The sequence below is a fragment of the Malaclemys terrapin genome, chromosome 9 (genome assembly GCF_027887155.1).
Source record: "Malaclemys terrapin pileata isolate rMalTer1 chromosome 9, rMalTer1.hap1, whole genome shotgun sequence".
Taxonomy (NCBI): domain Eukaryota; kingdom Metazoa; phylum Chordata; order Testudines; family Emydidae; genus Malaclemys; species Malaclemys terrapin.
In genome coordinates this window covers 63,816,941-63,844,453 of record NC_071513.1, presented here as the reverse complement: position 1 = coordinate 63,844,453, position 27,513 = coordinate 63,816,941, and the positions used below count along the sequence as shown (strand labels likewise).

The following is a 27,513-nucleotide window of genomic DNA, read 5'->3' as shown; positions in this document are numbered from 1 at the left end:
CATAGCAGAGGGGCATTGCTGGCACATGATGGCATATATAACATTGGTGGACGTGCAGGTGAATGAGCCGGTGATGTTGTAGCTGATCTGGTTAGGTCCTATGATGGTGTTGCTGGTGTAGATATGTGGGCAGAGTTGGCATCGAGGTTTGTTGCATGGGTTGGTTCCTGAGTTAGAGTTGTTATGGTGCGGAGCGTGGTTGCTGGTGAGAATATGCTTATGGTTGTCGGGTTGTCTGTGGGCGAGGACTGGCCTGCCTCCCAAGATCTGTGAAAGTGAGGGATCATTGTCCAGGATGGGTTGTAGATCACTGATGATGCGTTGGAGAGGTTTAAGCTGAGGACTGTAGGTGATGGCCAGTGGAGTTCTGTTGGTTTCTTTTTTGGGCCTGTCTTGTAGCAGGAGGCTTCTGGGTACACATCTGGCTCTGTTGATTTGTTTCTCTATTTCCTTGTGTGGGGATCGTAGTTTTGAGAATGCTTGGTGAAGATCTTGTAGGTGTTGGTCTCTGTCTGAGGGGTTGGAGCAGATGCAGTAGTACCTCAACACTTTGCTGTAGACGATGGATCGTGTGGTGTGTCCAGGGTGGAAGCTGGAGGCATGAAGGTAGGCGTAGCGGTCGGTGGGTTTTCGGTATAGGGTGGTGTTAACGTGGCCATCACTTATTTGTACTGTGGTGTTTAGGAAGTGGACCTCCCATGTAGATTGGTCCAGGCTGAGGTTGATGGTGGGGTGGAAGCTGTTGAAATCATGGTGGAATTCTTCCAGGGTCTCCTTCCCATGGGTCCAGATGATGAAGATGTTATCAGTGTAGCGTAGGTAGAGAAGGGGCGTGAGTGGACGAGAGCTGAGGAAGCGTTGTTCCAGGTCAGCCATAAAAATGTTGGCATATTGTGGAGCCATGCGGGTGCCCATAGCGGTGCCACTGGTCTGGAGGTATATATTGTCACCAAATTTGAAATAATTGTGCGTGAGGATAAAGTCACAGAGCTCAGCAACAAGCTGTGCTGTGTCATCATCAGGGATACTGTTCCTGACAGCTTGTATTCCATCTGTGTGTGGGATGTTTGTGTAGAGAGCCTCTACATCCATGATGGCTAGGATGGTGTTTTATGGGAGTTCACCAATGCACTGTAGTTTTCTCAGGAAATCAGTGGTATCACGGAGATAGCTGGGAGTGCGGGTGACGTAGGGCCTGAGTAGGGAGTCCACATATCCAGACAGTCCTTCAGTGAGAGTGCCAATGCCTGAGATGATGGGGCGTCCAGGATTTCCAAGTTTGTGGATCTTGGGTAGTAGATAGAATAACCCCAGTCGGGGCTCTAAGGGTATGTTGATTTGTTCCTGTGTTAGTGGACTGTAGAATTTGGTATTGGAGAATTGTCTGGCAGCAAAAGAGGCTGATAAAGTAGATGCTGTTGTCATCATGAACAGGTCTGACTACCAGAAGGAGGCTGCCAGACAACTCTCCAATACCAAATTCTACAGGCCATTTTCCTCAGATCCCACTGAGGAATACACTAGGAAACTGCACCATCTATTCAGGACACTCCCTACACTAACACCAGAACAAATCAACATACCCTTAGAGCCCCGACCTGCTGAAGGCATCTAATGGAACATTGGAAAAAGGGTTTTTTAATATGTCTCCATTAAAATAGTCAAAATTCCCTAACAACACAGGAATCTCCATTTTTTGCCCCTTTACTGGGAAGGATTGTCACCATTCCTATGATATCTTGGGGTGTTGAGAAGACACCATCATAACCACAAATTTCTTCCCTGATGTGTAAGTCCACTGGTCTCAATGATCTAAATTCTCTTTTCACTCATCAGTTTTAAAATGGTCTAACCCTTTTGACTTCAGTAGTTTACTCCTGATTTACACTGATGTATATGATATCAGAAGCAAACCCAGTGAAGTTAAACCACCGATGAATTTGAACCATTCAAAGTGGATTAGATAACAAGTCCAGGAAGATCATCAAACACACATACCCTACTGAGGTCTGCTGCACCAGCCACAGTGACCATGGTTGATGGCATGATACTAGGCATTGTAGAATGAAATTACCACATCTGGATCAATCAGAAAATTCAAAATCTCTGGGGGCAGCCCTGCAGGTAAAGCCTGCACACTTTCACTTGTTGATGGAGAGTTTAAGAATACTGTATGTTGTTCTTTTTTGTCCATCCTGGTGACATGGCTAAAGAGCATACAAACACCTCTTTTGAATGTAGTGAGCAATTGGAGGAAGGCCAGATCTCTCTGAGATTATGGCATTTTGCACAACATGAAACCCCTTTATGTTCAGGATTTGTCACTGTCAGCACTGCCTCTAACCACTCCAAGTCTGCCTGTAGGGAGGGGCCAGGTTTCTGACATGTTTAGCAGTATAGGCAGGTTTGACAGGTCTTGAACTTTGTCTCAGTGCAAAGACGTTTTTGCATTCATAGCTGAGACATGGAGTTAATTCAGGAGTCAGTGAGATCTATTCATCGGAGGATGTCCAGTTTACTGCAAACACTTGAAATCTGGTTGCAGCCTAGGTAGATGAACTTGTCAATGTTCTTCTCAATGTTTGACCCCACCTGCACTGAGGTTTTTGGTGGCCCAGCTGTGAGGTTCTGGACTGTGGTCTTCTGTCATGAGACGTACAATCCCATAGTGTGGCTGGTGATTTGGAAAACTTGAAGGACAGGACTGAAGTTCTCTGGCTTCTCCACAAGCAAAGCGGTGTCATCACCAGAGTTTTGGTCAGAGAACACTTCTTGACCAACCTTGGTTCCGATGTGTGGAGCAGCAAGTCCTAATATCCAGTCAATAGCTTGACAGAATAGTGCCAGAGTGAGAATCATCCCTGTCATACACCTGAGGTTGTGTAGAAATGCGATGAAAGCCATGGACCAGCATGCACTCTCACATGGCACTGCTTCATATATTGACAACAAAGCAACTTTTGATTTGGTTGACAAGTCAGCCCTTTGGCTCATGCTGCAAGATGTTGGCATCCCAGTGATCTTCACATTGGTACAGTGCAAGTGTGTGCTTTGGTACAGGAAGATGATAAACTAGAATTCATGGTTAGGTGCAATTAGTTGGTAATTGTGATGAGTTACAAAGCCCATAATTGAATATTGCTACCTCAAACTAAGGAGAGTTCATATTATCTAATGAACAATACCATGGCTGAATCTGTATCTACAAGACAAATTGCCATTGACATCTATTTCTTCTAACCTTTATCAGCAAAGAGCACAATAAAATCCTGGTATTAAAGTGAGAACATAAAGCCAATCTTTCTGGCCATCGAATCTGGTCAATTGGAAGTTGATGACTGGCTTCTTTCCAAAAACATCAGGCAGAGTCAGTCTCTGCTTTGAAGGGATTTCTTAGTTTGTCGCCTTTACACCTAGTTATGAAGAAGCACAACATGTCTTGGTGTTTTCAGACACTTTTGTGCCAAGATACAGAGAACTAAAATAAGGTGTCTCTTTGTCTACTATATATCCATAACCATATATATGTACTCTATTTAACATACAGAATATCAATTCTATACTAATGTTAAATTTGTACAGTTAAGAACATGAAAGACAGGAAATGAGCAACTCAGAGTTGGCACAATCTTAATTCTGACCCCTTTGTTTATCTGTGTCACAACATTGTCCTGTAAAGAACAGATATTAATTAAACTACCTACTAAGATGGCATATAGGTTTATGCCAATAAATTTTCAGTATTTCTTTTTCATGTTAAATTTATTTTTATCCAAGTACAAGCCAAATTTGAAGAAAATCACTCTAGTTATTTTAAAGGTCTGAATAGAGCTGCTCAAAAAAGCTTTTGTCCAAAAGTGGCCTTTGTGAAAAGTTTTGTTTGTTTGTTTTTTGAAATAAACAATTGTTTATCATAGAAATTTTCCTTTTTTCACAAAATGTTCTACAATATTTGTTTCCAGTTAGCTAATAATTTTAGTAAACTGTTTTTCTTACTATAAACCAGGATTTTGGTAAAAAATATAATGGAAAATATTATACAAAATGGATAATGGGCCCATTTAAAACCCTGTGAAAGGGAAACAACCTGAAAATGACTGGTGAAAATTAACTGTTTTTTCCTACTAACTCCACTTGTGAATGAGTTAAATCCGCAAGCTGAAACTTTGTACTTCAGTTTTCAGATTTATTCAAAGCTAGTGTGAATGTATGGCTATGTAAGATCATTTCAATCTTTCAGCCTATCTCAAAAGAGTGTGTGTCTAATGTTGGAGATGAAACACACATTGAAAATTCTTCCATCTCAAGACAGTCTCAAACTTGGCTGAGACCATTCAGTTTTAAACAGTAATCATTTTATACTGAACCAATTTTCTATAAACTTCACTTGGTTTGTAAATCATATGGAGAATTAAAATCAAGCCAAGTCTGAAGCCTATATGTGCTTGATTCCAACTTTCTGAAGGCATTAAGTGATAAATATAACAGTAAGAAGAGAGACCATATTTTAAGACCTAAGCAGAGGGAGCCAGAATTAAAATGTGTTTTTTTCTCTGACAAGAAACCCTGATAAACTGGCACATTCTCACTGATTTCCATATTAAATTGCTCAGTTTGCAATTTAAAAGAAAATTCTACCTTCTGGTTCCACAAATTAATGTGGTGCTCCAACAGTTAACTTGGGTTCTTTCCTACTCATCTATCACGTCCAATAATAAAGATTCTGGTAGGCTCTTCCAATCCACCTGTGAAACCCTGTTGTCTTCAGATTATCTGTGGCACCTGTGCAACCTAATTTGAAGCTAGTAAGGATACCCAAGTGTTGCTTAAGGCACTATTTGGCTTGCAGAGTTTTGATTATAGGTGGAGCTGGTAACACCACCTATTTTGGGGTTGCCTAAGACTTTCCACTAGTTGTACTTAATATAACTTGATTTTACCTTCTTCAGAAAATACAAAACAACAAAAAACCACCACCACCCACACATCATAGGAAATTACATACAAATAACCATCTTAAAAGAAAGTTATAAAGTCAAGAACTCCAAAGTTGGGAAATGCCAATTTACGGTTGCCTGTGAAACCCTAATTGTGACTCTTATGTTTATGCATTCTGATATAGTTTTTAATTACATGATAATAAGCTATTTTTCCACAGGGCCCCTGCTTCATTTAGTGTACAGGCTGGAGGCACAAGAGGGCAGAACTAAGATTGTACAGACAACTGTAAATCTGGCATTTCCTAACTTCAGAGTACTTGACTTTGTAACCTGAATAACTTTCTTTTAGCATATTTTTATATGTAATTACTGTGTATTAACAACAAGATGGAAAGAACCCAACCTGCCTCTAATTTTCTCATGAGGGGGAGGGGGGAAAGCCTAGTTATTTTTTCTAGCTATCTAGGTTCATATATGCAGGGCCACCCAGAGGATTCAGCGGGCCTGGGGTCTTCGGCGGTGGGGGTCCTTCCGCTCCGGGTCTTTGGGGTACTTCGACAGCAGGTCCCAGAGTGAGTGAAGGACCCGCCACTGAATTGCCATCAAAGACCCGGAGTGGAAGAGGCCCTCGCCGCTGAATTGCCGCCGAAGACCCGGAGCGGAAGAAGCTCCGGGTCTTCAGCAGCGGGTCCTTCACTCGCTCTGAGTGTGTTCGGCAGCACTGAAGGACCTACCGCCGAAGACCCACCGAAAACTCTCTTGTGGGGGCCCCTGTGGGGCCCGGGGCAAATTGCCCCACTTGCCCCCTCCTCCCCCCTCCCCCCCCGGGCAGCCCTGCATATATGGTCCCTTCTCACATAGTACTGAGCACCAAAGTTTATCTGAATCTCATTACCACCAAACAGATTATTTTTAACTTCCTAACATAGTGAAGTTTTATTTGGAAAAGGAAATGAACCAGGAAATCTCTCCAGAGGATTGGAAGGACATAATGTTAGCCATTAGGAGCAGTACAAATTCCCCATCATGAAGAGAATGCTGGTGAAAAATTATGATTAGATATTTTCACACACCAGTCCTGCAAAACAAAATGGACAGCAAATTAAAAGCAAAATGCTAGAGTGAATGCCATGGGAAAGGAAAGTAACCTTCACCTTTTTTGGAAACTATCCCAAATTAAAGCCTTCCGGTGTTAAAAAACCTAGCTCTCTGGGCCACAGACTGACTTTGTGTTGTTTGTGCAGTGCCTATTACAATGAGGTCCTTATTCTTCTTTGGGTCCATAAGCACTGCTCTAATATGAATAATAATGACATCAGAAAATTAACGCCATCATTATTTAAGGGATAGAGCCTCCCAATTCCATGAACATGGTGTTAAGGAATTGTCCTGATTTTGCTGCATTTGAACAAAGGTTGTTTCACCTTTTGGGGACTGCAATTAATATGGCTCTGATGCTGCCACGAACTCCACATGGATAGACCCCTATTAAAGTCAAAGGGGGTCTGTACAGACATAGGCTGGGGCCTAACTATTAAATCTCTATGGTTGCAAAAATAAATACTGCCTATAGAAATGTGGTTGATGATAATGAAGAGAAAATGAATAATTTACTGCCTTTATTAGAACAGTAACTGAAGGGTCTGAGGCAAGACAAGCCAAATAGGATGAAATTATAAAAAAAAAAAAAAAAAATTGGTATAACTCTATAAAAACAATAGGCCAGATCTGCTGCTGGTGTAAATTGGCATAGTTCTGTAGATTTCACTGGAGCTATACTGATTTATGCCAGCTGAAGGTCTGGCCCAGTTAGGTATAGCTACTGTAACTCGGGGCTAGTCTTCACTGGCAATGCTAAAGCCCTAAAAAAACCACACCTCCATGAGACCCCAGCGCTGGTGCACTCTTTACACTGGCACGTTACAGCGCTGAAACTTCCTGTGCTCAGGGGGTGTTTTTTTCACACCCTTGAGCGAGAAAGTTGCAGCGCTGTAAATTGCCGGTGTAGACAAGCCCTCAGACCCTTTACTGCCTCAGCTCTGCTATATTTGTTAACTTTTGTGTTCCTCACCCTCTTTTAATACATATGAAAGAAAATAATTTATACCATCGGCATGTCTGGTTATCTTTTATCTAAAGTTACTACCATAGGGAGAATGAAAGGAAGGATGGCCGAGTGGTTAAGAGACTAGCCTGTGACTTGTGTTCAATTCCCTACTCCAGCACATGCTTCCGGTGTGACCTTGGGCAAGTTGCTTAGTTTTTCTGAGTCTCAGTTTCCCCATATGTAAAATGGGGAATCTCACACTGTCCCCCTCACAGGGGAACTGGGAGGATAAATATAGTCAAGATCATAAGGTGCTCAGTTACTATGCTCGTAGGTCTATAGAGAAAGCAAAATTTCTGAAAACTGCCACTCAGTTTCAATGATATTTAGGACAAATTTATTGTTAGGAAGTCGGCATATTTACCTTTTTTACCCGCCCTCTTTTGACTGGACCAGATAATGAAAATGAAACAGAACTTCTCCCTTTGTAGCTCTTGTAGATGAGCAAAAGTGTGCATGTCAGAAAGCTTCCTAAACATCTGATGGATGACCTCCCTTAATGCTTGAACTGTTCCTTCAACCAAAGCTGAATTGGAACTCTCAGTGAAATGTGGGTGTCGCCAATTGTTTTTTTTTTTAATTGGAGGTGGAGGAAGTACTGGTTGTGGCAGGGGCGTCGAGAGAGGGAGAGCAATGGGGTGTGTGTCTGTAACTCCAGACAAGAGGGTCTACAGCAAGCAGGCCCTCACATAGTAAAGCAGCAAGAACCAGCCATAAGCCTAGGAGGAACAGAGCAGCCGACCAGGGATGCCCCAGGACAGGAGCCAGCATGAGCACTGTGCCAGGGAGGAATCACCCAAGAAAGACCAGAGCCAGACCCAGTATCACTGTCACCCAGAGCTGTCTGGGGTCTTGAGTACTGGGGCTTGTGACTTTGCATTGGGAATAAGGAGGGAGGCTATAGTAGCTAAGTGGGGAGGTTGTCACTCTGTGTGGGTTTGCAGAGAGCGGCAGAAGAGGGCACAGGAAGGGTTTGTTGAGGAAAGTTCACTGGCACTGAAGAAAAAGCAGGCTCACTGATGGACTGGAGCTCTGCCCAAGATTCCTGAACTTTGAGTATAGATGCATTGCTCGGTGTCTGCCCTTTCGTATTGTGGGACCACTGGCCTGTGGGTCCTTTCTGTTTTACTGCTCCCCCTGTCTTCCCCCTGCTGTTTTTCTCCATTCATCCTTCTGTAAATAAATATTTCCCTTTCCTATAGTGTGTGTGTGTGTGTGTGTAGCTAGGGGGTTTGGAACAGGTGTACTTGGGGTGGAAGGGAGTTTCCCAGCTGTGTTCCTACAGGCACCTAAGAGCAGACTCTATCTTGGCCACAAGGGGTCTGTAGTTGCATCTGTTTAACTTCTAAAAATAAATGGTAAATTGCTCTAGAAACAAAGCAAAATGGTTTCATATTAAGCTGCGTAGAATGAGAAATTAGTCACAACTTTACCTTGGTGTCTACATTTACAGCATGTAATAGAAAACTAGTACATCTCTGTTTCCACTAGAATTATTCTACCAAATTTGTAGAATGTTCTTTGAATGCTTTCAATTAGACACAGAGGCAAAATGTGCTCTTTGTCAATGGGGTTGCATGTGTGTTATCGAGAGCAAAATTCTGCATTCTGTGGCATGTACATAATTTATATTATGGAAAGAATTACCTACTAATTTGGTAAAATGCCTAAAGTCTATCAAAACCTATACTGCATACTGAGATATCATGTGATACATCTATTTATCATATACCTGTGACTACCTCATCTGTCCTTAATCCATCTCATCCTGGATTTTTACTCTAACATTCCAATCCCTGGGCAGCTTTGAGCAGATACCATTTTTTTAAACTCAACCTGCCAAAGATATGTTTCTTCCTTATCCCTCAGCAATTTAAATTTCCCTCCCACAAAAAATCAATCTAGCCCAAGATCTGGGATGGGCAATATTCAGCCTTGTATTAATAACAGCTTCTCAGTTGATTGCTTCTCTGTACCTAAAAATGTAATAAATTTAGGATCTAAAATGAGAGCTTCATCCCACATACCCAGCATCTTGATAGGACTCAACATTTGTTTCTAGCCCTAAAAGGAATGCAACATTTGACTTCAAAAATTGTGACATTTTATGTATTAAAAAAAACCAAAACCCTCTTGTAAACATAAATCCTCAGCTGTTATATAACTCAGGGTGCTGACATGTATCACAACAAATTGCTTTGGCTGACTAATACCTCACAGAAATGATTTCCTTGCTAAATGAAGCAGCTCAGGCTGGTCAGTTTAATTGCTGCCCAACACTGAATAGCAGCAGTGAAACTGACCAATCTGGGCTGTTTCATTTAGCAAGGAAGCCTTGAGGGTCATAACTCTGAGGTAGCCCTTCACATGAGCTGCTGAGGAGCCAGGTGGGGGAGCTGGCAGGAAAGCAGACAAGTTTTGAAACCTGCCTGTATTCCATTGGAAGATTGGTTGAAATTGACACATTTCCACAAAACATTTTGCATTTGATAAATCAGGATTTTACAGTGTAAAAATGTTCTGCTGGAAATTTTCCGACCAACTCTAGTAAAGAGAACACCTCCTTCTTGCCAGTGTTTGGAGTGTAGGAGCTCTGGAATGATGTGGGGAAAATTCTGTGAGTGCTTTCAGTCCTTTTGGCTGAATTAACCTGTATAGGGGACAGTGTGGTCCCTGAACACACAACTGAACTCTAATTCCAACCAAATAAGGAGGCATCAATGAGACTGTCGAGAAGACTATGATATAGCAAATTAGGGAGTGCTTTTGATTTATGCAAATTCATTTTAAGCACAGATAGGGAGGCAAAAGTGCCTTTTAAATATTGGGCAGAAAATGTGTATAGAACCGAGCACCCAGCTTTTTAGCCAAATTTGGGTGCTTTCATTTTGGGGTCCTACAAAGATTGGAATGCAGAAGCGTGATCAGAAATTGAGGCAGGGTGCAGTGTGGGGGACGGGTAGCAACCCTACCCAGCTTGTCCTTGAAGAAATGTCTCCTCTATAGGTTACCCTTACTAGCCAAAGCAAGTGGCTGGTTTAAATAATACCTCTTTCCATGTTTTAGCATTCTGTAGCCTCAGAGATTTTAACAAAATATAGCAAGGAGATGGCTGCGTTATTGTGTTTTTTAAACTAGCGAATGGGTATCTCACAATTTTTCCACATAAATTGCATAGTTGGGTTGAGGGGAAAAGGGTTTTTTCCTCCAGAGCCATGATGATATTTTACAATTTCAACTGTAGGATCCCAAAACATCCTCCCCAAACACTATCCATACAGGGTGTATTGTTTGAATCAGTTGTACATTATGGTCCCGATTCTGATCTTTGTTATACCAGTGTAAATTCAGAGTACCCCCACTGATTTCATTGGAGTTGCTTTGATTTGAGGCTGGTGAAATGAGTTCACAATCTGGCTTTTTGTGTTCATGGCAACTGATGGGACGTTCGCAAAGGATTTGCTATTTATCATATGACTCAAGCCCTTTCTTTTCAATCAAAACTTGATAAATGATTTATCATAATAAAAGAAGTGTAATATGCAGCATTAATCTCAGTAAGTGAACAACAATCTTTCTGAGGGGCTCTTGGACTTGACAAATAATGACAAATCAACACTGAGGGTGCATTTGAGGAATCAACACATCTCTATGAAATGCAAGGTGTTGTGGCAGTTTTCTGATGGGGACGTAATTCCAGTAACATTAATCAAGCCCTGGTAGAAAGGAGGGATTCAGGGAGACACTGTGCTCCCTCGGGCTGTCGTTGCGGGGGAGGCATTGGGAATGTAAGAGTGGGATTTGTGGTGGGGTCCCCAATTCGAACGTTCAGGGATTTCCTCAGCAGTTATTGGAAGATTTTATTTCTGTTGCAGGAGGAATTGATGGGGAACCTTCAGAAAAGGGAGAGAGTCACAGGTTTGATGTGTGGGCTTGAGGAATGGCTGCGTGAAATCATTAGGACCTGTCAGGCGAGTGGGATGATTTGCCCGCTGAAGTGCAATCACCAGGACAGATTGGATCTGTCAGATCATCTTGAGGAAATGTTTTTTAAAAGCAATTTTGAGAATGACCTTGCTGGTCTTGTATGTAAGGTGGGACATGTGGGTTCATAGAATCATAGAATATCAGGGTTGGAAGGGACCTCAAGAGGTCATCTAGTCTAACCCCCTGCTCAAAGCAGGACCAATTCCCAACTAAATCATCCCAGCCAGGGCTTTGTCAAGCTGGGCCTTAAAAACCTCCAAGGAAGGAGACTCCACCACCTCCCTAGGTAACGCATTCCAGTGTTTCACCACCCTCCTAATGAAATAGTGTTTCCTAATATCCAACCTGGACCTCCCCCACTGCAACTTGAGACCATTGCTCCTTGTTCTGTCATCTGCCACCACTGAGAACAGCCGAGCTCCATCCTCTTTGGAACCCCCCTTCAGGTAGTTGAAGGCTGCTATCAAATCCCCCCTCATTCTTCTCTTCTGGAGACTAAACAATCCCAGTTCCCTCAGCCTCTCCTCATAAGTCATGTGCTCCAGACCACTAATCATTTTTGTTGCCCTCCGCTGGACTCTTTCCAATTTTTCCACATCCTTCTTGTAGTGTGGGGTCCAAAACTGGACACAGTACTCCAGATGAGGCTTCACCAATGTCGAATAAAGGGGAAGATCACGTTCCTCAATCTGCTGGCAATGCCCCTACTTATACAGCCCAAAATGTCGTTAGCCTTCTTGGCAACAAGAGCACACTGTTGACTCATATCCAGCTTCTCGTCCACTGTGACCCCTAGGTCCTTTTCTGCAGAACTGCTACCTAGCCATTCGGTCCCTAGTCTGTAGCAGTGCATGGGATTCTTCCGTCCTAAGTGCAGGACTCTGCACTTGTCCTTGTTGAACCTCATCAGGTTTTTTTTTGGCCCAATCCTCTAATTTGTCTAGGTCCCTCTGTATCCGATCCCTACCCTCTAGTGTATCTACCACGCCTCCTAGTTTAGTGTCATCTGCAAACTTGCTGAGAGTGCAGTCCACACCATCCTCCAGATCATTAATAAAGATATTAAACAAAACCGGCCCCAGGACCGACCCTTGGGGCACTCCGCTTGAAACCGGCTGCCAACTAGACATGGAGCCATTGATCACTACCCGTTGAGCCCGACGATCTAGCCAGCTTTCTATCCACCTTACAGTCCATTCATCCAGCCCATACCTCTTTAACTTGGCGGCAAGAATACTGTGGGAGACCGTATCAAAAGCTTTGCTAAAGTCAAGGAATAACACATCCACTGCTTTCCCCTCATCACAGAGCCAGTTATCTCATCATAGAAGGCAATTAGGTTCGTCAGGCACGACTTCCCCTTCATGAATCCATGCTGACTGTTCCTGATCACTTTCCTCTCCTCTAAATGTTTCATAATTGATTTCTTGAGGACCTGCTCCATGATTTTTCCAGGGACTGAGGTGAGGCTGACTGGCCTGTAGTTCCCCGGATCCTCCTTCTTCCCTTTTTAAAGATGGGCACTACATTAGCCTTTTTCCAGTCATCTGGGACCTCCCCGGATCGCCATGAATTTTCAAAAATAATGGCTAATGGCTCTGCAATCTCACCCGCCAACTCCTTTAGCACCCTCGGATGCAGCGCATCCGGCCCCATGGACTTGTGCATGTCCAGTTTTTCTAAATAGTCCTGAACCACTTCTTTCTCCACAGAGGGCTGGTCACCTTCTCCCCATGCGGTTCTATTTCTAGCTCTGCCACACATTGTAATCTGTGCTCTTGGGCAAATGATTTTAGCCAGGTCTGTTGCTCTGGAGTGGCAGTTGGTGTTTGATACTGCACAGGCTGAGCTGGTTAAGTACTACAGTGTTCCTCAGAGATCCTCCCCCTTGCCATAAACAATCCTCAGCCTAAATTTCCTCCCAGCCCTTTCTCCTCTGCTGTTATTTGTCCTCTTTCTTGATGCATCTCCTTGCTTAGCTCATTCTCAGCTTCATTCTGATTCACCAGGGTGGTTTTACATTCACAACACTGAGTACAGGGGGTAGGTTCTCAACCCTATCTCCCCTCAGCAGCTCAAAGATGAGGGGAGGAGCCATGCTGAGTGAGCACATCAGCTCTCTTCCTGCTCACTCCATCACTAATTTAGATCAGTGGCTGGAGGAGGGAAGGAGCTCTGAAACTGCTCCCTGCCTCCAAAGCTCTGTCTGCTGGTGATTGGCCATACTGCTGAGCTGGGCTGTAACCTAAGTCAGTAGGCCTAGCTGCAGGGCAAAATCCTCCCAGCCTGAGAGAAAAGGAGAAATGTAGGTCTACGGCTTGACATTGCCCAGCTAGCTTAAGGCCCCAGAAGGGGCCGATAGTGAAGCAAAGTATAACAGTGGAAGAAAACTGGACGGTGGGGTAGTCAGAATGAGAATGATGAGCAGAAAGTGAAGAATGCGGGTAAGGGTTGCTGGTGGGGAGCATTTGAAGTGGGTGATGCAGGATGGGAGTGGCTAATGACAGATGAGGATATGTATGGAGAATGGGATCATGGGTGGTTGGTGGTAAAGAGTCAGGAAGGAGACAGGGATGGGGAAGCTGAGAAATTAAGATAAGCTAACACAGGACAAGAGAGGAGGAAGGGAGGGATCATTCTAAATCACTATTAGAAAACGGGAGAGAATGGGAGGAAAGAGAATCAAAACAGCCAAGAGAAACTTAGCATGTCATGTATTTTCTCTCACTTTATACACAGCTAATGCTTATAAGAGTCTGAGTCACTGCCCTCCCCAGTGCATTGATTGCAATCAGATCACTTGAATTGAGGATTTATGAACCCTAGGGCCAGATTTATAGAACTAGGCACACCCACATTTTGCTCTTTATACTGCAAACCCAGCCATTTTATAAAGAGTTGAATCTACTGTTTCAGTTCACCTGGTTGTGCCACCGGTGCAAGGTGGTTTAGAGACCAAGCCTCAAGTCTTTTTTTATTTTGAAGCCATTGTAGCAAAGTTAGGCCCCACCTACACATGCTCGCTGGAGCACATATTCAGAACTGTTGCTGTGGTTTGTTTGATGCCTAGTTCTGCAGTTGACAAACTAATGGACTTAGCCTCGCTGCCAAGGGAGAGTTTTCTAAAGCTTTAGTGTATCTGCCTAACCCCTCAGATGGTCTTTGCTAGACTGTATCCTGCATTGCAAGCAGGGCACATTATGGCCAATGAAAACATGGCAATTAATTGCACAGAAGTTAACTGGACTGCTTGGTAAGATGCCCGTTATGCATTATTCCATGGACATTCTGAGCAGCATTTCCTCCTCCCTGACTTCCACTGCTCAGCCAGGGAAGAAAGATGATTGATAGCTAATCAAAGGGCCCTATCCAAGGCACACAGGATTCCTGTTGACTCCAGTAGATTTGCCTGAATCGGAACTGTTTAATGGGGAAAACAACGGGAAATTGGACAGAAATCAGAAGGCCCCAATTTTCAAACTTGGTTCCTCAAAGTCAGGCACCTAGTGTCTAAGTACAGAGTTAAGTGCCTAACTTTGGACACCAGCAGTAACTGACAATTGATGGAAGGCTAGAAAACTCTGCTCTGTATCTGTGCATACACATACCTTGGACTGGTAGAAAAGTGAAGGTGAATGAAATTCAAGGCATGCTCAATGATTTTCTGTGCTTCTGGTTTAGGTCAGTCCCAGCTCCCACCCAAGGTGCCGGAGGTGCCACAATTCCTGGGGCAGGAGGGCCTCCTCCCCCACCCAATGTGACCAGTAACAGAAGATTGCAGCAGACACAAGCTCAGGTCGATGAGGTGAGCTGCACACATCCGGGGCACTGCTGAGATTTTATTTTTTAAGATTATTAAATGACTGTTTGCCCCGCTAAAGATCCTGTCACCTTTACTCAACTGAAGTCGGGGGGGGGGGGGGGGGGTTGTCGTCTATGGAATGAGATTTACATGAGATAAGGGTTTTAATAGGAAGATTGCAGAAGAGCTCATTCATAATCTTTATACCCCTAACACCTCTGCTCACAAAACAAGTGTGACTTAGATGTTACCTCTGTCATTGTTTGCAACTAGCCAATATAAATATAAACCCTTTCTGGGATTATAAAGGCATAGGCCTTGCCCCTGCAAACTATTCCTTGTGGGAAGGATCCTGTGTCTGAAAGCCTGGGTTAGTTTCCAGGGTCAGGGCTGTAGTTAGCAATAAGGGCTTTATTTAATTTATTTGGTTACTATTAAAAACTAAATTCAGGCAAAGACAAACAGTTGCGCATGTCCACAGAGCAACAGCTCCAAGAAGTCCCCAGCTACTTTTTGAATGATTGTTCAGTATGAGGCCTGGTTCCAGCATGGATCCCCTCTTCACTGGGGTGATAATTCCCCTTAACAGTCTTACTCCTTGTTACGGATGCACAGGATCAGTGCTATGACCCCTGCTTTGGAACAGCTTCTGGGAGGACCCCTTCAGTGAGCCAGACAACCTAGGGGTCTCACTCTTCCTTGAGGGTAAGTCGTATGGCTTCACTGCCTCCGTAGCCTTGACTTCTGGGCCTTCAGCAGTCCTGCTTCCCACCATTAACTCCTTTCAGTGAGTCCCACTGAGGTGGACCTCTAAGAAAGATTGGTAAATTTTAGGGAGCAGCACATCTCCGACAGCATCTTCAGTGACCTTTATGCAGTGTTGTCAAAACAGAAAGGTTTATTAGTCAACAGGAACCTAGCGTAGAAAGTCCTTGGTTAGCATAGAGAAAAGAAAGTGGCTCTGGGCTAATCAGAGTGGACCATGCTGTTAAAGTGGTGTGTCCCCAATGGCTCTTGCTCTGAGTGTGTACCTTCTTGTTCAAGTTCCCAGGCCAGTCCTACCTGGCCCCTCCTCAGCCCTTTGTTCTCCAGTTGGTCAAACACAGCAGGCTTCCTACAGGGAAGGGGAGTGAACCATCCATGGTCATTAGTTGCTAGGTAGAAAATATCCCAAGGTTTGGCTTCATGGATTCCAAACTCAGGACACCTAGGCGCCATTGACACCTTTGTCATAGCCTGCCCAAAGAGTAAATAACCTTTTCCCATGATTCATACAAATATTACAGAAAATTCCCACTCAGTCACACTCATCATGCCAGCATTCATTTACTACCATATTCACTGAACTAGTGAAGCTAATCCTGGGTGCAACCCATCCAGCTAATCTTGGGGTTTGATTGCTAATCTTGGGGATTAATCATGGGTGAGCTGCTGACTTGCAGTATGGCCAGTTATGTAGTGCAGACTTTAGATGTGTGTACTAAGTACAGTACACTGAAGTCTTCCTAGGCCATGGTCCATTACCTAACTGAACACCACATTGTTAGGAACAACTAGTTGTATAGAACTCTCTCTTGCTCTCTGTGGATCTTTAATGCCAATTCAGATGTACAAACACCAGATAATATCCATTCAACTAGTGTTGGGATTGTCTCCAAATGCACCTAACAAGTATAGGAAAGATGTTTACAGAAATCATCTAACCTGAGCTGCTCATTACACATACAACTAATGTTCTATTTTAGACAGAGTTTGCCTCATTTAGAACCTTCTTCAGCTTATGTCCTGGATGCTCCTCTGCCGATATTTGGGGCAGATCAGAATAGCATCCAGCTACAGAAAAGGCTAGGCCCAATTCTTCTCTCCCATTGGTTTTACAACAATGTGATTGCACTTACCTTACTGGAGTGACTTCTCATTCTCACTGTGGAAAGTGAGAAGAGAATCAAGTCCACTGTGTCTCAGCCTCTGGTGGGACCCTACCTCTGGTCAGAATCATAAAATAAACTTCTCTACCCAAGTAGACTGCATTATGAGGGTGCTGTGAGCATTTACGTGGCTCAGCATCAAAGCAAATGGCCCTCCTAAAATGTGATTATTTTATTGCTTAAAAGGAGCTACTTCAAATACACTAATGGGGTTCTTCAAGCAGGAGAATGGAAATAGGTCCCAATAATAGACTGGCCAAACCAAAAGCCTAGAACCCTTTGAAATTCTGAAGACCTGGTTCTGAACTTCGTGGCTTGAGACACACTTTAGTTCTGATATGTTTTAACTCAGGCCTACAGGAGTCAGCTTCATAGTGATGAGGAGTTTGATTGGAGAGGCAGAATCAGGCCAATTGTCAGGGAAGTCACTACCTGGTGAGTCTGGTAAGTGGACAGCAGGTGACCATCAATCCCAGGGTGCACTTGAAATGTCCAGGTTCACTTCCATGGTTAGTTCAGACTTGAAGGATAGAAGTTGCTCTAGGTTGGTTGTCCAGAGGAGACATATAAGGGAGCAGGCAGAACTCAGGTTTTATGTGGGGGGGAGGGGAGCTCAGTCAATGGTTAAATCACAGGCTGACTAGAATCAAGGAGGCAAAACTCTATTGGGATTTTCAGGAATAGGATATATGTATCAAGCCAGATCCCTTGAACTTAATGGAACTGTGTTGATTTCCACATCTGAGGATCTGACTCATCATGCTTTACTTTTATCTTGCCCACTTACTGCAGTTTTCAGAGTAGCAGCCGTGTTAGTCTGTATCCGCAAAAAGAAGAACAGGAGTACTTGTGGCACCTTAGAGACTAACAAATTTATTAGAGCATAAGCTTTCATGGACTACAGCCCACTTCTTCGGATGTATTAGAGCATAAGCTTCCGTGGACTACAGGCCACTTCTTCGGATGCATCCGAAGAAGTGGGCTGTAGTCCACGAAAGCTTATGCTCTAATAAATTTGTTAGTCTCTAAGGTGCCACAAGTACTCCTGTTCTTCTACTTACTGCAGTCTTTTCCTAGGAAATGTTTTTGTTTCAGTGTGTCTTGTGGCAAAGCATCCTTTAGGTGGCACCAAACACTTGCACTATGGAAATCCAGCAGAGAAGTTACGGTTTTACTAGCCATTTCATTTCACAAGGACGGGAACAAATCTTCACTTGCGAGTAGATGTGAAATCTCACACTGACTTCAGTGAGGCCAGGATTTCACACTTAGAGCTTAATTCTGCTCCCACTGGAAGATAATGGGATTTTTACTTTTGACTTCAATGGGAGCAGGACTGGACCCACTATCTTTTGTTTTCTCTTGTACATAAATACAAGATGCATTTTATAACTAATCCAGCGTGTAGGGTTTCACTGTGTTCAAAGTGTGTGTTTGACTCTAGTTTTTTACTGCTAATTATTATTCTTCTGAACAGATTGAATTAGATTAAGTACAACTGACATAGTCTGCAGTATTAATAATTTATAAAGAATTGCAAGCCAGTCTCACATTTACTGCTGCCATAAGTGGGCACAACTTTATTGACTTCAGAGGCTGTGCCTATATAAGCCGTTGATGAAGTTGGATCAGGATTTCTGTTTTTAAGCATTAATTGGCTAAAAATGCCCAATCGATGTAAAAATATATTTCAATATGTATAAAATAACTGAATTACTGTGCCTTTCCCCGTACCTTCTGTGTGTCTCTTCCAAGCTATGCTCTTTTGGGCATCAGGCCTGTGCTGGTCTCCATGGTGAAATTAACAAAGACAAGAGTTTTTCTATGCAAAATGTTCTCCCCTCTTCCAATACCAAATAGGATTTCAGACTACAGTTGGAAGATCATCTTGTCTGAGAAGGAGCTCATAGGTTGTGGTAGCTCCTATAAGAAGTTCTTATCAAGCCTAATTTATAGTTATGATAGGGCAACTATATTGTTAAGTCATCAGCAGTGAAAACAATAGTTTTAGGCTTGTGTTCCTAACCAGCACTATGAGCTAGCACATACTGCAAATGTGCTGGTGTCTGCTCCGTGATAGGTACGTCAGCCAGTTTCCTGTAACAATAGCAAAGCAGCTAACTGTGTTAAAGCACCAGTGCATGTTCCTTCACAAAACTTAATGGAAATAATTAGAGTACATTTTAATGTCTTAGTATTTTATAGTCTGTAAGGACACTTGAGCTCAGCATGATTATGTGCACCTTACTGTCTATCTAGGGCTCCCTTGAGTAGCCCCGATATAGAGGAATTGTCTATATAACAGCAAGCCATAATTTTTACTTTGATAGCAAAGGGACCCTTCCCACTTGCCATGATATGTCAGTCCTATGAATACAGCCTTTCCATGTATGGAGTGTGCTAACTGAAGGTTATCTTTTCAGGTGGTGGACATCATGCGAGTGAATGTAGACAAGGTTCTAGAAAGAGACCAAAAGCTTTCAGAGCTTGACAACCGGGCAGATGCATTACAAGCTGGTGCCTCACAGTTTGAAACTAGTGCAGCCAAATTGAAGAGAAAATACTGGTGGAAAAACTGCAAGGTAAAGAGGATAGGTATCTCTTGTTAAATCTGCCACATGTTAATTGTTTACTTTCACTTTGTTTTAATGAGCCCTTGTAACAGTAGGTTGACTTTAAATTACCCTTTTTCTTAATGCTGAAAAGTAAGATCTGCTACTCTTTAAACCAATAGGATAGTCTTTGGAAGCTATAGTGACTTTGAATAGAGATAGACTTAACCTACACTCTGGCTCAGAGAACCACAGATTTTTGTGCTATATGAAATTTGAATCGTAATTATGAGGCTTCAGCCAATTTCTGGAGACAGGAATGAGAGAACATAGGAATTACAATACAGAATCAATCCAGGGATCCATCTAGCCCAGTATCCTGCCTCTGAAACTGTCTAGCACTGGCAGCTTCAGAAGAAGGTACAAGAAACCCTGCAATAGGCAGTTATGGAATAAGCTTTCCCAAGGGGAAGTTTCTTTCTAACTTCCCCCAAATAATTAGAAGTTGGCTTCTATACTGAAGTTTGAGCAGTTATATCCCTTCCAAAGCTCTTGTTAAGTGTCAATAGTTACTATCTTAATTCCAGCCAACTTTTGGATTTCACAAACTCTCTAGAACATTTTCTAAAACTTGGGGGTTTCATAAGTTTTTAGATTTTTTTTTTTTTGCAAGAATTTCCCACCCCACCCTCATCTCACATAATTCAAACCCAACTGTTTCTATGGGGAAAATTGTTTCATATAAAAATCTAAATGTGAGAGCATGTGACACGAAAACTGAAGAAATTGATACAACATGCAAAAACCTCAGTCCCAACACAATAAAAATACACTTGAAAACATGCACAAAGCCAGTATCTGCATAGCATACATGAGGAGTGGGGTGGAAGAGCCTTTTTCTCCTTGTGGGGATTGATGAACCTCTTTCTCCTTCATGGAGGTAAGCTTCTGGAGGAGGAAGCCACCGGACCCAGGGCCTCCTCAGGCCACCATAGGAAATAAAGGAAGAAGAGAATCTCTTCAGCAGGGCCAGATTAAGGCTAAGCAAAGATTAAATTCAGCAAAATCTTGCTCCTACCCCTCAACAGACTCATCCTCTCCCTTGAACAAGGAAGACCCCCCTTCCTTCCCATCCTGAAACCACCTAGTCCTCCACTCCAGTATCATCCTTTCCAACCCCCACCCCTCAGCCCTCCTTCTCCCTGTACCCATGCCAAACACCCATCTATATGCCTCCCCAGTGCAAGCCCCAACCCAGTTGCCTGGCTTCATTTCTGTCTCCCCTAGAAACCTGTGGTGCTACTGGCAATTCACCTCCTTCCCAAGTAAGACCAGCTGTCTCCAGGGCTGGATCCTGACCCCTACCCTGGCCCCCCAGGTCCTCCCTGCTCCCCCTGAAAAGAAAGTAAAGTGAAGAAAGCTTCCAGACTCAGGAGTCAGAGGAGGAGTAGAGCGGGAGGAGAAGTGGCCAGTACCAATTGTTGGCTCTTTCTTCCTGTCACACATTAGGGCCCATCTTGACTCTCACAAAGTATGTGCTTTTCAATCATGTTGTCTAATCCAGTTATTTTACCATGATTAAAAGTCCTGTTGAGATACTGGTGAATACATCTGAAGCCATATTAACTGGCCACGTTGTAACTTAGGCTACAACACAGCCAGCGAACACAGCTGCAAACGTGTTAGTCTGTATCTTAACAGATGCTCTCTCTCAGATTGTCTCGGTTCTAGGAAATGCTACATTTGGGGCCTATAAAAATTGATTACAGGGTGTCTGTGCAAGGACTAAGAACACTGGGACAGAGTGAACAGCCCACCTAAAGACAAAACCAGGAGCGACCTTTTACAGTGCAAAGACCACATTTTTCTTTCTTTAACTCTCTTTATAGATGATGATCATCCTTGGTGTAGTATGTGCAGTCATTCTTATTGTAATTATAAGTAAGTAATTCATTTTTTATTTACAATCTAAATAGCTCTGTGATTTCCAATGTCCTCATGTCGAAGAAAATAGAACATTTAGGAAGATAGTCTGACTGTGGATATCCCCTTCAAGTGTCCTGCTGTTATAAGGAGATATACTGTAAATTTCACTGAACATTAATTGACTATGGGTTGGAAACATCCGAGTTTTAATGGCACCCACTCTGTTATATTACATAGTTTCTCCCAGTTTAAAGGTCACCATTTCAGGATTAGGTAATTTTTTATGCAATCTCAAAGAGCTTCAATCCTACTGTCATTAAAATCCATGACACAAACCATATCTACATTAGCGGGAGAAGACTCAGTCCTGTAAATTAACTCTCTGTTTTAGAATCTGGACATCAGGCCACATTGTAAGGTACATAGGGGTGCCTAGTGTGATTTTTCAATAGTGCCAGTCAATGGCAGTTAAGCATGTAGGTGCTTTTGAAAATCCCACGAGGTGCCTATCTGCATCTTTAGATATCTAAAACCTGGCCCAAAGCTGCCTTGAATTCTCGGTTACATAGGGAGTGTCTTGTATTCCACATATCTATATAATATCTGGAAATAGAATATGAACAACGGGTCACAATCGTAAAGGCGGCAAAGCAGAGATCTCATAATAACAGGACTCTGTGTTCAGATTTCATACACAGATAGAGACATTAGTATCACAAAGGAAGGATTACAGAAAGGAAGGATTCCTTTTTAATATATAACTTTGTTACAACTTAATTCATAACAACTGTTGCTTTCTTTTATGTAACTTTAATATGGCACTACATATTAAAACTGGGGGGTTGTTCAGTCAGACAATACTGCCAGTAATCCAAAAGAGATTTAACAGCAAGTTGTGTTATGGGAATGTACTAATACCTTCTTCTCAGATTACCTACTTTACCTTCAGTCTGTGTATGTTTGCTTCTGTTATACTTACAAACGATCAGTAAACATGAGTTAGGTGCATGATGTAATGTATGAGTTATATAAAAGCTGGCACCAATGTGACCCAGAATGATTTTTGGGTTTCATAATTCTGAAGCTACAAGAATGGAAATGGTAGCACAGGTAGTGGAGGCTTAGCCATGCCAAGTATGTGCCCACTGGTTTCAGTGGGTTTGTACTCGACACCCCTAAGCCATGCCTCTCCTACCGCGACTACATTGCTATTTATACTCATGCTAACTCAGCGAGAGCTAGCATGAGTATGTGTATGCGAGCATGGGAATCACACCCCTAGCTCGTAGTGTAGACATAGGCTATGATTTGAGGTTGTTTATATAATTGTTAGGCCTAGTGAAATACTTGAGAGAATCAATGCTTTAAGGCTCAGGGGCATACATTTTTTCATAAATACTTCTTTGCACTCCAGGTTGTTGTTGTTGTTTCCAGTACCGCTTAGAAGTCTCAACTTACTTTAGGACCCCACTGTGCTAGGCACTGTACATACACATAATGAGAGCCAGTCCAAGCCCCAAAGAAATATCAATCTAAATAGACAAATCAGATATGGGTGGTAGAAAGGAAAATATTATCCCTATTTCACAAATTGAGAACCGAGGGGCAGAGAAATTAGGCCCTGATTCAGAACAGCATCCCTATTCAGGACAGCACTTAGGCATCTACTTAAATCCCATTGAAGTCCATGGGATTTAAGCACTTGCTTAAAGTTAAGTGTGTTCTTAAGTGCTGTCCTGAATAGGGACCTAAGTGACTTCTCTGGTGCCTTAAAGCACAGTGTCTGGTGCAGTCACATCCATTTCACTGGGCTAAATGTTGCTGTGTAGTTAGAGCTTTATCAGGCTATGATTGAAATCGATTGGAGTGGAGCCCTTGATTTTAATGAAGACAGGATCACACCTTCAGTGATTTACCCAGCACACTTATCCTGTAGCTCAGACCACCACCCTTTCCAGAGCTGCCCATTCCCAGACACTGGGGTACCAAATACAAGTTGTTGTTGTAATGACACCATAGTGTGCTCCTTAGGCAGGGCTGTGCTAATGCGCTTGCCTGTTCTCTGACTGCATATGCTCATGTCCGTGGACTGAAGTCCAATATTAACTATATGATAACATTTGTTGTTTTCTTTTTCCTTCTTTCCTTCCTAGTTTATTTCTGCACTTGAAAAAACAACGAGGGGAAGGCTTGGCATGGCTTGGTTCATCTTTTCTGATGTTCTCTTATTGAACTCTGCTTTTTAATTCCTGGTGTCTTGGGGAGTTTTGCCTGTAATAATCCGTAAGCATTCAGTGTAGTGTGTTTGGTATTATGCTGTTTCCACATGAAACTGTACCAGCTAAATACTGCCAAGTAATTCCATGCGTTGTCTTATCATTGAGTCTTAAAATGCATCCGCAATGACCTTCAGAAACTGTAATATATGAAAAGCATCCTAAACTTTTCAGAACAATAAGAGAACAGTTATGGGGAAAGTCCTTACTTTAAAAGGACACTGTCATGTAGTTTAGGCCCCAAATTAAGATTTTTATTAAATAGTAGGACCAAAATCGTCAAACCTGGGGGCCTAAATTACGCTTCAAAATCCATATCTAAACATACAAATAAATGTGGCCTGATTCATCTAGAGCACCTGCTGATTCTGTTTTAGTCAATGGGAGCTGCAGATGTTTAACGAATTTGAATATCAAATTACTTGTATTTAGGTGTCTAAATATGGACTCTGGAGCCTAATTTTAGGCATCCAGGTTTGAAACTATTTGGTCTAGGTTCTGTACAACAATAGGAATGCTTTCATGGATTTAAACTTTCCATTGGGTTGTTTCCTATACAAACACTGTGGCAGCATTGCTAGTGTATGAGAACCAGACGGAGAACCGATGAGAAGCAAGAATGATACTGACAAGAAAACAAATATCATAAATAACCAAAAAAACCTTAGATCATTAATAAGCCAAGATGGCGGCCCTCAGATTTATGCTTAATTTGATGGCACTTGAACCCCAGTTCTGCAAACACTTATGCCCATGTTTAACTTTAAGCACATGAGAATCTTACTGAAGTCAGGGGGCTCTGCACAGTTGCAGGGATATGCCCATATGCATCAATTTTCGGGATTGGAGGCCTTTTTCCATGGAATCTCACCAAATGAACCATTTGAAAATCAATCAGTGGGAGATTGTGGGTGAGAATTGTGGCGGGGAGGACCCATTAAAGGACGGTTCTTTTATGAAGTGGTCCATGGAATGAAAATGTCACAGAACTGCTGATCTGAGGCATTGTTAGTAGTAACACAAGTAAGCAATCTATATGTGTCTTAAACTGACAGCATCCCCTTTTTAAAGGGGCTCTGTTGAGATATTTTTTATACTTTTTTAAAACTCACTGTTTATATTCTGTTTACAATGGCCCTTGTTGATTATGGAAGTTTGAAACTGAAATAGATTTTCATTTCAAATTTTTTCCCATTGTCCACACACACACACACACACACACTGGCCTGTTGTTACAGGGTTGCTCACAAGTGGTGAGCTTCTGGCTTTGCATTAGGATTTTTTAAGCACTGAATAATTTGTTTAGAGGAGGTAGGGAATACTATCCAGAGAGAATGATATTAGTTTTTGTTTTCAAACAAATGTAACAAATACAAATAAAGACGTGTCAAATTTGGGGCCTAATGATCCTGACAGGGTCCATGTAGAGTGTTAACTGATAAGTTTTCCGCAGGATTTTGAAAGGGTAATTGTTGGAATAAATACCCGAAGAAGTATTTGTTTTTTTGTTTTTATCTTTGGCTGCCATAGCCAAAATTTGTAAACGTATTGATACGCCTGTAAATATTCTCATTGTAAACCACCATTAAATATGGTGTTAGAGAAAACCCAAAACAGATAGTTAAGCCAATCAGTATATATACACTAATGTGACATTGTAATGGACATATATACAAATTGTACTTAAGCAGAATTCTGAAGAGAAAATAATGGCTAGTTGAAAGGCTCTAGTTACTTTATTGGTTGCTGTCTATTTATTGCATTATTTTTACATGTTCCATATGACATAGAGAAATAGCAGATGCCCACAGCCTTAATGAAATGGAAATGTCATTTTGAAAGCTACTGATGTATTACTGGGCTTAATGATATGTCCTGCTTACTTCAATCTTGTGAGGGAATAAATGCACAAACTCCAAAAGCTCATTGACTAGGGATAGAACGTTTGTTTACTCTAAAGTAATTAAGGACCTGATCTTGTGAGGTGCTGAGTGCCATTCCCATTGACTTGGCAGTCTGCAGGATAGAGGACTGCAGTCCATCTTGGAAACTTTTTTTTAACCAGAAAAACAATTGTCTGGCTCTTGTAAAAAATAACTGCCACTCTAACATTTAGTAGTACATTACTCCCTATGTAAACTGATTTATTTCCATGAGACTGCTAAAAGCTTGTATAGAGGAGGGAAATTTGCACTAGTGTAATTATGCCTATGTAGCTATACCAGTGAAAACCCTAATGCAGCCAGGGCCAGCTCCAGGCACCAGCTTGTCAAGCAGGTGCTTGGGGCGGCCACTCCGGAGAGGGGCGGCACATCCAGCTATGCAGCGGCAATTTGGCGGACGGTCCCTCACTCCGGCTCGGAGCGAAGGATCTCCCGCTGAATTACCGCCGCAGATCGCGATCGCGGCTTTTTTTTTTTTTTTTTTTTTTTGGCTGCTTGGGGCGGTCAAAACCCTGGAGCCGGCCCTGAATGCAGCCACACTGCCTTGGTACAAAATGTGGCTTGCACTGGTGCAGAACATCTACACTGAGAACAGTTAAATAGGGGAACCCCTCCCAACCTGTATACACAGGCCTAAATTACTGCTCATTGTGAGTAAGGATAGCAGAATTAGCCTCTCTAGGTTCTCAGCCAGGGGTACACAGAGGTCTTCCCTGGGGTACATCAGTTCATCTAGATATTTGCCTAGTTTTACAACAGGCTACATAAAAAGAACTCATGATGTCAGTACAAACTAAAATTTCACATGGACAATGACTTGTTTATACTGCTCTCTATATAAGGCTACGATTTTGGCATGGACAGGATGCAGGCAATAAATAAAATCACAGAAAAGTACACAGGGCTGGCATTTGGGGATAGCAAGCAGGGCAATTGCCCAAGGCCCCATGCCACAGGGGGCCCTGCAAAGCTAAATTATGGGCAACAGGGCTCGGGCTTTGGCTTCACAAGTGAAAAACAGGCTCACGTGTCACTCTGAAATATAAGTACAATATTTATATTCCAATCAATATACTTTATAATTATATAGTAAAAATGAGAAAGTAACCATTTTTCAGTAATAGTGTGGCTGTGACACTTCTGTATTTTTATGTCTGATTCTGTAAGCAAGCAGTTTTTAAATGAGGTGAAACTTGGGGTACTCAAGACAAATCAGCCTCCTGAAAGGGGTATAGGTCTGGAAAGGTTGAGAACCACTACTCTAGGCAAAGCTATAAATCTAAAAGGTAACAAATCCCAACTAGGGACAGAACCAAAGTAGGAGCTTTAGGGGAGGGTGGAAAGAGGGAGCTGGTGTTCCTGAGTAGCTCATGCACATTGTAAATCCCACTAGAAAATCTTGACTGACTTGTATTTCCAGGATTGCAGAATGTGTACTCGCTCTCCTTTCAGGCCTTGTATGGAGGTGTCCTGCATCTCTTAAGTAGTGTACTGTAATGTGGATCATTGCTAGACCTCTACAAGGTCTACAATGGTAGAATTCTACAAGGGTAGAAATTAACCAGCTTAGCTATTTTGGAATGACTGCTATAGCTATTCAGGCATAATTTAGCTATTCTGGAATAACAACCTCAGGTAGACCATCTGTTCCAGAAGAAAAGTGATTTATTCCTAAATAATTACTTAGCTTTGAAAGTGGAGTAATTATTCTGGAATAAGTCATTTTTATTTTGGATTAGAGTGACCCCCTGGGCAGATACTCTGGAATAGCTATGCCTATCAGTTTCCCCACATAGAGAAGCAAATAATTCACAGTGAACAGTTTATCCACCAAATGTCACCTCTTGTGTCTTGCAAAATGCCTGCCAACAGATTAAAATACCCTCACCTTTGGTAATTGAATGTATTAAATTAATGTTTTTAACTCTATGGATTCATCCTGAATAAGTCACTTGTGAGTATTTGACCCTTGCTATTTGTGCTGTACTGGCTAGTTGTGATTGATAAGATAAGTCGCACAGCAATGTTTCTAGTTCATGACTGGATGAGTGA

General features: G+C 42.4%; 1 protein-coding gene across 1 annotated transcript in view; it reads left to right on the top strand.

Moving 5' to 3' along the window:
- Positions 1-25,442, top strand: part of LOC128843264 (vesicle-associated membrane protein 2-like) — a 96,199-nt gene extending 70,757 nt beyond the window's left edge. The window contains exons 2-5 of the mRNA XM_054039954.1: positions 14,716-14,839; positions 19,188-19,346; positions 21,206-21,257; positions 23,396-25,442. Coding sequence (XP_053895929.1) covers positions 14,716-14,839; positions 19,188-19,346; positions 21,206-21,257; positions 23,396-23,412 — 352 coding nt within the window. The 3' untranslated portion in view covers positions 23,413-25,442. The remainder of the gene's footprint in view (positions 1-14,715; positions 14,840-19,187; positions 19,347-21,205; positions 21,258-23,395) is intronic.
- Positions 25,443-27,513: the final 2,071 nt, after the last annotated feature.